Source organism: Coptis chinensis, chromosome 9, assembly GCF_015680905.1.
Source record: "Coptis chinensis isolate HL-2020 chromosome 9, ASM1568090v1, whole genome shotgun sequence".
NCBI lineage: Eukaryota > Viridiplantae > Streptophyta > Magnoliopsida > Ranunculales > Ranunculaceae > Coptis > Coptis chinensis.
This window is the reverse complement of record NC_141464.1, coordinates 13,890,950-13,901,874: the sequence shown is the minus strand read 5'-3', so window position 1 is coordinate 13,901,874 and position 10,925 is coordinate 13,890,950. Positions and strand designations below refer to the sequence as shown.

The following is a 10,925-nucleotide window of genomic DNA, read 5'->3' as shown; positions in this document are numbered from 1 at the left end:
AACAACACCCAGAAAAAAAAACACAGTGTATGATGATTCCGCATGATTCTGAGGAAGTACAAGTGAAAGCTAACGCATACTTCGTTACATTTTGTGGAGCAGTCACTGTGGAACACGCCCTAGCCTGGAAACCATGTGGATTGGACAAGCCCTGAGCAGAACCAATGCTTCTTTAGTTGAACTAAATCGACTCTACTAGGCAAATATTGCCCTAGCAGGTTCGAAACCCACAAACTCCCCCACCAGGGAAGGATAAACAACTAACTGAGGGGAAACCCACAAACTCCATTACACACTGAAAGGATCTAAAGCAGGAGCACCATCAAAATTGATATGAAGAAATACTAATGAGGGGAGGCCTTCTAGAGAACTGCGCAATACTCAAGTCACTAATTGAAGTTTTATTGGGCTTGCCTAAGAGGGGTCTCAACATCAATGTAACAGTCTTACAAATTGATAGATAGTATAAATTATCTACTTCAACAGTTTGTTTCGTTGCATAGAGGTACATAACACAAGGACTGTTTCTTGTAATCATCATGTTCAGTTCTGTACCTTTCATTTAGCAACCATGTTGCAGCTTCGGGGGTTTGAGCATCTCTCGTACAAAAAAAGGGGTAACGGAAGGTTTAAGAGAAGAAAGCCTCCGCTAAGCGCTTAAAGCTTTTGGATAAAATTATGTAGAATCAGAGAAGAAAGACAGTGGAACCTTCCCATGCAACATTTGCTGATGATCATCAGTCAAATGATTTTAACATCAAAATTATACGGATTGCATATCATTTTACCACGTGGTTTAACCCAGATATTTTAGATGTTTTCGGCTAATGGCTCATCAGGGAAACTAGAACCACGGATAAGGCAACACAACAGGAGAATCAGACGGTGTTTATGCTAGAAAATGCTATATTCGTAGTTGACATGCAACTAATTTGCTTGTTTGTGTACTAAGTAAACTCGTGGCTTAGAATGAGTGACAATTGTTGGTATGAAAGGTGATTATTGATCACGGATAATTATGAGTGCAACAAAAAGACAGAGAATAACAAAAAAAGGGTAATTTCTATTCCACGAGAAAAATGTAGGTACATTAGTACATTACATATCACTCTGAGAATCCATAGAGACTGGCAAAATAACTTACAGGAAAAGAAAATACACTAGGGCCGATGTACTTCAGATTGCTCTCTTTCAGAAGTATTGTACACTTGAACAGTACGAAAACAAGTTAAGCTGAAGTTTCAGAAGCTGCCGCCGCTGCCGCGCTGCTGCTGCTGCTGCAGCTCTTTTCTTAGCAAAGTATTCATCAGCACGAGCGATGTTTTTAGCAACTGATGGTTTTACCCACTTTTTCCGACCAGGCAGTACAGTAAGAGCACAACCAACAGCCTCAAGCTTCTCCTTTGCCGATGCTGAGAAAGCTCGGGCCTTTATGTTTAGCTTTACAGTTAATTCCCCATCTCCTAAAATCTGAAATACAAGCGAAATCACATTCACCAGAAGTTGCATCAAATCAACATATCTTAGGAAGCAGGTGCCGACTAGCAAAGTCGGTAAAACCTTTAGGTGATGATACCAGAGGTATGGGGGTCGAACCCCGCCAGCATCAAAGAGTTACTGATCTCGTTTAAAACAGGCTTGCCAATCAAAAAAAAAAAAAACATATCTTAGGAAGCCTTTCACCTACAAACTGCAGTATTTCATCAAACGAAATATTCATTTATTTTCAATAAGTATGTAATAATCACTTGCTTGAACCATTTGATAAGCTCATAATCTAACTAAATGAGTGACACAATCAGTTTACATACATATACGTAAACTGATTTTGCTGTTTTCTATTACAAACATGTTATTCACGATTATCCAGGAATTTGGCAAAGCTTGCTCATCCCGAAATAGCAATTGAGCACATACATATTATTTGTGCATTCACTCATCAAGAAAAGAAGAAGAAAAGGAAAAATGGAAAAAAGTAGACATGTTACTGTTGAGTTTAAGTTATAGCTCAAGTATCTACCTTATAGTGACATATTCTACAATTCTGGAAGTAATAGAAATTGGTTCAAAAGGAAAAGATGAAAGAAAGAAAGAAAGAGGAAGTTGGTAGAATCACAAGAGCTGGTACTGAAAAAACTCAAAGTAAATAAATGAGATCCTGGGTTCTACACTTCTACTAGTATAATAGTAAGCAGGATATATGGTGCAACTGGTTGAGAGCCAGAATTGAACGAATGTTGCATATCAGCTGAGAGTTCAATAACAATGAAGGTCAGATGCAAAACCAAGTGGTTCTCTTGCAGAGGTTCTTGTAAGAAGCTACAGTGGCATAATGAACCTTGTTAATTTAATCTATCAGATTACTATTTCTCATGGTTATGAGTCATGACAAAAACATAAAGTAAGTTTGGCTTCCAGTTGACGTAGTCATATGAGTTCAACCCATAACTTGGGATAGAATCTCTCCTGCACTTATTACAGACTATGCACTGAGCCAATAGCGCAGGAAAAGGGAGAGTAAGATAGGTCCTGCACTTAGAAAGAGAAACAGATGCAATCACAGTTGCGAAGAACGAAAATTCAACGAATCTACTAAATCTCAAATCAATTCAATCCGAAAACTAATTTGGCCAAAGGCTTACAACTCATTATATAGGAAAATTGCTTCTAAACTTGAAACAACTTCTAAATCGTTTATACATCTCTGAATTTGAAATTAAAAATAACACTCAACTAAACAACCTCGGTAATTAAACCTAGTTCTAGTAATCCCTAACCTAGAAACCAATTGGAACTCAAACTAAAGGTGTGGAAGTGTGGAACCCTAGATCACATAAAAAACAATTGGCCCTCATAGGTAAAAGTGTATGTCAAAATCGACAGTTGATTGGATCAATTTACCTTCGGTGGAGTCGGCGGGTGGGATTTGTGCTATATGGGATAAGGACAAGGTGGAGATGTGTGATAATATTGTTGGATCTCATTCAGTGTCCCTTGTCTGCAATTTTGGGGGGAAGCAGACTCTAAATTAGTTACTGCTGTTTATGGGCCTTCTAGAAAGAATAAAGAGGAGTTTTCTTCTTTTTGAAGAGAACTTGATGATGTTTATGCCTTCAATAGGGGAGGCTCGTGGTGATTTCAATGTGATTAGATTTTCTAATGAGAAAACGGGTGGATGTCGTATAACTTCTAAGATGAGAGAGTTTGATGAGTGGGTTAGGAGATGTGAGCTTATGGACATTCCCCTCACTGGGGGCAAGTTCACCTGGTCAAATAAGCATGAGTATCCTCGGATATTAAATCGTTGAGTACTCCTCGAGTAATCGGTGAGTACTCGCTACTCGCTGCTTAGCCGACCCGACTAACAATTTAATTCCCAATCACAATCGGGCTCAAAAACTCCCCGAGTACTCGGCCGATTAGCCGATTAGCCGAGTAATTGTGTTCACTATTTCAATGTTAAACATTGAACTCGACATTTCGCCGATTCGACCAACCCTTGATTCTGTAAAATTCTACACTTTAATCATATTTATTTTAGTTGATTGAGTGTTTTAATTGTTTATTGATTGATTGGGTTCTTAATTGGCTTCATTATGTTGGTATTTCAAAGTTAAATATATTTAATAATTATTTGTAAAGAAATATAGTGTTATGAAAAATCGTCCGATTACACCTACTCACTACTCTCTTCAAGCGAGTAGCGATTTAACTGCACAGTGAGTATCCCGCCCTTTTGTTGTTGGATAGATTTCTCGTGAGCAGTGACTGGGAGGAGAGATGGCCTCGTTTGATTCAAGCTGTAGTCTCTTCCCGCCCTTTTGTTGTTGGATAGATTTCTTGTGAGCAGTGACTGGGAGGAGAGATGGCCTCGTTTGATTCAAGCTGTAGTCTCTAGTACGACATTGGATCACCACCCTATCACCTTATCTAAAGAGATTGGTGGAGGCAAACCTATCCCGTTTAGATTCGAGTTCATGTGGTTCTCTGATCCTAATTTAGTGGACAAGATTAGAGAATGGTGGGAGGTTCATCAGGAGGGCGATAGACCTAGCATTAGGTTTGCTAAGAAATTGCGGTTTGTTAAGTTTAAGATTAAGGAATGGAATAAGACGGTTTTCGGTAGGATTGATAGTAAAAAAGATCAACTCTTAAGTGACATAAGGATTTTAGATTTGAAGGAGGAAGAAAGTCTTCTTTCTAAGGAAGAGTAGAGTAGTCGCTTAAACATGAAAGCGAATTTTGAAAAGGTAGTGAATTTGGAAGAAATGTCTTGGAGACGGAAGTTAGGACAGAGATGGACCAAGGAGGGCCAGTTTAATACTAAATTTTTCCACCAATGTGCTAAAGTAAGATTTAGAGAGAATTTTTGATGTAGATTAAACTGGCGGAAGCTTTAGTTTATCAAATCTACTCTTGAATTAAACAAAACAACTAAAACTAAAATAAATCTTTATTTCTCTGAAATATTCTCAATAACACAACTCTCCAGAATCCTAATTACAAGCTCATTATTTATACTAATCCTAAAAACTATAAACCAATAGTAATACGACACGTGTTAACAACTAAAATAGAATAACTAAACTAGTGAGCTCACAACCCATGGGCTTTGACCATACTGATGTCCGCATCACTCTCCCCATGTTGAAGAAACTTGTCCACAAGCTTGTTGACAAAAAAACCCACTAATATGCAAAAACTCTTCAAACTTATATACTACAATCTTGCCCAAATATCGGCTCAAACAAATAACATGATACTACAATGCTGCTAGTACTCCTTTCTTGAAACACAACGAATACTGGAAGTCACGAAATATGCGTTGAAGTGTTTTGTGGCTGCGAGCACAAACCTTCTCAAAATTGGTTAGAAAAAAATCAATATAACCACCACGTTGTGCTTGCTGAGTTGGATAAACAAGACTTTCATAAATCTGGTCAGCAGGACGTCTTTGTTACAATGGAAGGTGATGAACCTGCTGATTTCGTTTGTTATCACACTCAAAACATGACACAATGTGATTAAAAGGTTCACGAACTAATGGAGAAACCTCGACTGGATGGTCATACTGGAGCCATTGTTCAACTTGTTTTTAGCCTGCTGTTGTAACTGTATCAGTAAGATCTGGGTGAGGAGTCGAGTGACCAGACCGAACATCAAAAGGACGCAGTGGTTGGTACTGGTCTACAACCTGTTCTAGCAAGATAGTATCTGTGGGTGTTGGAATTACTATAGTGTCTACTGGTGCAGTAGTAGTGACCAAAGTAGGAGGCGAGAGTACTGTAGTCACAATAGGCGCACCCACCACTTTAAGACCCTATTTGGGAGCGATCGAAGAAGACGAAACCTCTTTGCCGTGGGATGAATGATTGAGGTGCATATCCCAGATTCGGGTTTGGCGCATAAAGAGGAACATAATGATATTGACTAGGGTTCCAAGACTGATAATAAGGAAAACAACCCTGATACATCATCTGCTACTGATAAAAATCTGGATAATAGCCGAATGGCATAGAAACTGACGGTGTTTGAAAACTCTGAAAAGGTGCCATTAATGGTGGAACCTGTGACGACTGCTGAAAAGGTAAACTAACTTCTAGAGAAACCCTAGAATTTTGTTGTTGGGCGGCTAGAAGTGCATTCAAGGTTTCTTGCATAACTTCAAACTTGGCATTCAAACCCTGATAATTTTTTTCTAGGTGTTCCATCTCTGGTTTCTTGATATACGGCATAAAAATTAAAACTTTAATCTTGAAAGAAGACAAAGACAGAAAAATAATTTTCGGGTGAACAGTAACGCATGAATAGTGTTCCTGATGAACAGTGGTTCGTGAACAGTATTGATGAACAATAACACGAAAAATTAAAACAAACAAGAAAAAGGAAATTGGATTTTAATCGGGAACGATTCATACTCCGATAACAAATGATGTATATTAAACTGGTGAAAGCTTCAGTTTATCAAATATACTCTTGAATTAAACAAAACAACTAAAAACTAAAATAAATCTTTATTTCTCTCTGAAATATTCTCAATAACACAACTCTCCAGAACCCTAATTACAAGCCCGTTATTTATACTAATCCTAAAAACTATAAACCAATCGTAATACGACACGTGTCAACAACTAAAATAGAATAACTAAACTAGTGGGCTCACAACCCATGGGCTTTGACTATACTGATGTCCGCATCAATTTTCTTCAAAGATTGTTAATTGAAGGCGAGGAGGTAAGTGGGGAAAATAATCTTAGAAATAAGGTGGTGCAATATTATTCTAAGTTGTATACCGAGCCTAATCGTATTCGCCCTCGGATTGATAATCTTGGCTTAGATTGCATTTCAAATGGGGAAAGAAATGAGTTAGAAAAAATCATGGAGGAGGAGGTATGGGAAGCTATGAAATGTCTAAAGAGTGATAAATCTCCGGGTCCATATGGTTTTGCAATTGAGTTTTTTAGAAAAGTTTGGGAGGTGGTGAAAGACGATTTTATAGATATGGTCCGAGATTTTTATGAGTCGAGTTTTTTAGCCCATAGCCTTAATAACACTTTCATAAACCTTATTCCAAAAAAACAAGGGGTGGAGGATATTGGTGATTTGCCCTCATTGGAAGTGCTTACAAAATCATTTCAAAAGTTCTCTCTATTAGGTTAAAAAAGGTGTTATCTAGAGTGATCGCTTAAGAGCAAAGAGATTTCGTTTTTGGACGACAAATTTTAGATGGGGTGTTAATTACTAACGAGACCATTGATGATAGGAAGAAGAGTGGTAACCTGGCCATCTTATGTAAAATCGATTTGGCTAAAACATATGATCATATAAGCTGAGATTTTCTAAATTACGTTATGATGCGTATGGGTTTTGGAGTTAAGTGGAGGGGTTGGATAAGAAGACGTTTCTCTTCGGCCTCTTTTTCTATACTCTTAAACGGGTTGCCTGCGGGGTTTTTTAAGAGTTCTCGAGGTATAAAGGGGATCCTTTATCCCCACTTCTTTTCCTCATGGTCGTGGAGGTTTTTGGTAAAATGATTGAGAGGACTAATAGGTTAGGGTTTCTGGAGGGTTTTAGAGTTGGTAAGGACCAGATTTTGCTCTCTCATCTTCAGTTCATGGATGATACAGTGGTTTTTTATGGGCAGGACTTAGAGCAAATGAGATATCTTAGGGGTATCCTATGCTGTTTTGAGGTTGTATCGGGTCTTAAGGTGAATATGGCGAAGAGTACTATTTTTGGGATGAGTGACGGAGATAATTTGGATGCTTTTGTGTCCTCTGTAGGTTGTAACATCGGTATTCTTCCCTCCATATACTTGGGTCTTTCTTTGGGAGCTAGTTATAGATCGAGTTCTATTTGGGATTCGGTTATTAAAAGATTTAGTCGTAGGCTAGCTAGGTGGAAGGAATGTGTTTTGTCTAAAAGCGATCGAGTGATCTTAATTAAAAACATTTTTTATAGTTTTCCTGTATATTATATGTCCTTTTTCCACATGCCTAAGAGTGTTGTCGCTAAATTGGAGGCAATTATTAGAAATTTTCTTTGGGATGATAGTGAGGAGAGGCATAAGGTTTCATTTGGTTAGTTGGGAGAAGGTGTGCCATTCTAGATAGGAAGGTGGTTTAGGTATTAGAAGCTTACGAGAGTTTAATCTTGTTTTGCTAGGTAAATAGCTTTGGAGGTTCGGGGAGGAAAAAGAGAGCCTTTGGAGGAAGGTGATTGTGTCTAGGTTTGGAGAACATGGTTTGGGGTAGAAGAGTGGTCATGTGGCCATACCTTATGGCTGTGGCATTTGGAAAAGCGTTAAGAGAGTGGGAGTGGCATTCTACAAACATGTTAGATTTGCTTCAGGCAAAGGTGATAGCATCCGCTTTTGGGAGGATATATGGCTAGACGAGAGGCCTCTATCACATGTTTTCCCTAGATTATATGCCGTTTCTGACTTAAGGGACCTGCCAGTTTGATCATTCATGAGGGAACGCAATGATTTTATTGCTTAGGACCTGGGTATATTGCTCTCTTTGACAGGGATATAGTGAGTGTGGCTGCTCTCACGATGATGTTAGGCTTTATTCCTTCTGTGAGACCGGACAGAGATAAGAGATTTTGGTCTATTGACAAGAAAGAGAGATTTTCTTCTAGATCTTTTTACTTTAAGCTTCGTTCACTAATCTCCCATCATGATCTTAACGCCCTTCCTAAATTTTCTAATCATATTATCTGGGGCTCTAAAGTTCCGTCAAAAGTTGCCTTTTTTGTTTAGTGTGCATATCTTGGTAAAATCTTGACTATTGACAATCTTAGAAAAAGACGTGTCAAAGAAGTTCTTATCAACTTTTGTCCATTGTGTTTAAGGGATGGGGAGTCTATGAATCATATTCTTTTGCTTTGTCCTTTTTTATGGCGGGTTTGGTGTCATTTTATTTTAGAGTCGGGGTTTCTTGGATTTGTCCGGTTTCAGTGACGATGTTATTAGCCTCATGGGACTTGAGAGTCCACTATGAGAAGGGGAGACGACTTTGGAGAATGTTGTCTTTTGCAATTATGTGGGGCATTTGGTTGGAGAGGAATCAGAGACACATTGAGGGCGCAACAGCGCCTATGGAGAAAGTTGTGTTGGCAATCAAAGCTTTTTTGTTTCTGGTCAAAGGTGCATATTGAGACACAAGACATACCTTTTGAGGCGTTTGTGTTTCGATGGGAGTCCATAATGAGATGATTGGGCTAAGAGACTTGTCACTTTATGTTTTTTCATTTATTTTCTTTTTCTATATGTATGTAATGGAGGATATCTCATTATTATGTATCTATCTTTAATTATATTAATAAAATTATACTTTACCGATCAAAAAAAAAATAAAGTTAGTATAGAGTAGAAGGAAGTTGAAAGTGCCCCATAGGCGGAGATGTTCTTTGTACCTGCAACGCTAACCTAAGTTACATTGACATGGATATGTGTGTCCGTATCCGACACGGATACAAAGTGTCTGACAAAGGGAAATATAAAAAATTGAGGTATATTACATACAAAGTGTGTGTCCGAGACGGACACATGGAACTGTATCCAACACGGATTATTTTTCAAATATGGCGTGTCTATGTCCATGTAACATAGTCGCTAACAGCTAACCAACTCACAAATCAATAAAAAAATTAAAAGCATGCAGAGTTTAGAATATCTAAAAGTTGAAGAAGCGCTGCACCCACTGGCATACTCAAAGAAACCACTCATACCTTTAATGGAAGAGTTCTTTCTCTTCCTGATGGATTAATCAAGCCCTTCTTCTTCAAAGATTCCAATGACACCTCCTCTCCTTCTTGAAATCCTGCATCTGCTATGTCCTTTAAGTTCACTGGAACATACTTTGGCAACCCAGCACTCATACCTTGTAAAATGAGGGAAACAAATATCAGTTATATTGGAAAAGCACACTACCCACTTGAAAAATCTTGACAACACTGTTTTCATCGTACTAAAACACCTAAACTCAAATTTCATCGTACTGAAATAGTATCTCGATGTTGATTCTTTTCCACTACTTCCATTGATCTCTCCAGAAATTGTATTGAAGAAATGTACGCAATGAAGAAAGGTTTGCAACCAATCGACTGTTTTAGTTATAAGAACATAAGAACATAAGAATCCCATGTTCAGTTCACTTTCTAGAAACCTAAACCGAACATAACCACTGAGTGTCACTACAATACAAGTATAAACGTCGAGAACAACAACTTATCATACCAAACCCCAACACAACAAAGACCCTTACTTAGAGCAGGATAATGTCAAGTGTCACGAATCACTTTCTAATGTTTGACATAATAACACTGTTAGAGTTCTTGTGAGCCGTGACAGGTGGGACACGGAACCAGCAAACGAATCGGATTTTTTTGGGCTTTCTATATTGTAAACAGACTATTTTCCTATATAAGAAAAAGTGTGAGGAGGCTGAAACCAAAACTAAGCCGTCCTCTTTTCTCTCTCAGCTTTCTTCTTGATTAGCTATAATAAAATTTCACCAACACTACCACTCTCCAAACTCTATAATGTCAAAGCACATTGATGTAAACAAAGGGTTGCATTTTGGTCAAACTACTAAACTGAATAGAAAAAAACAAAATTGCATTTCATCAAACAATGGGAAAAAAAAACACAAAATTATTATATCACATTAAGGTTAAAAATATACCTCCAGCAATTCCTCTCAACTTGGGCACTCTCCGATAAAGCGGCATTTGTCCACCCTCAAAACCCCTTCTAACACCAGGTCCAGACCTTGACTTCTGCCCTCTCATACCAAACCCACAACTACCACCTTGTCCAGCAGCATGGCCTCTTCCTTTCCTCTTATGTTTCTTTCTAGAACCAGGTTGTGGACCAAGGTTATTTAACCGAAACCGAACACTTGAACTAGCATCAAGTGAAATAGACCCAGGTACCGTTGTACTTGAAGAAGCTGTAATTAGTGGAAGAAATAGTCTTTTTGAAGTTTGCTTGAGGTGGAGTTTTAGAGGTTGGAAAGTAAGTGAAGTTTGTTTTTTGAGGGTAGTTAAGTTTCCATTAAACGAAGAAGAAATGGAGAGAATGGAAGCGGCCATTTTTGAGTGATGGTGTGTTTTCTTGCCAAAATAATGTATGAATGGATAAAGGGATCAAGTCCGAAATATTGAAATATAGACATATCTCACCAATTTCTGAAGATTCTCGATACACGATATTTTCTCGACATACCGGCATCTTTGGTGAACATATCACCGATACATTTTTTTCATCGGTTATTATTAAAATTAAAATTATTATAATATAAAAACGAAAAAAGAAAGAAAAGAAAATGATTTTACATAGCTTTTGTGCTCATTCCAAAGGGGACCTTCTAACAGCTTTCCCTTTGAGTGTACAATGTACCCTCTTTTTTATTCCTATG

The 10,925-nt window shown here is 38.0% G+C and overlaps 1 protein-coding gene across 1 annotated transcript; it reads right to left on the bottom strand.

The window, feature by feature from the left end:
• Positions 1–1,043: 1,043 nt before the first annotated feature.
• RPL15 (ribosomal protein L15) lies at positions 1,044–10,785 on the bottom strand. The gene is made up of 3 exons (XM_086584366.1): positions 10,191–10,785; positions 9,235–9,386; positions 1,044–1,470 (listed from the first exon to the last, which is right to left on the bottom strand). Exons 1-3 carry the CDS (start codon positions 10,597–10,599, stop codon positions 1,192–1,194), a joined length of 840 nt encoding a protein of 279 aa, XP_086440492.1. The 5' UTR covers positions 10,600–10,785; the 3' UTR covers positions 1,044–1,191.
• Positions 10,786–10,925: the final 140 nt, after the last annotated feature.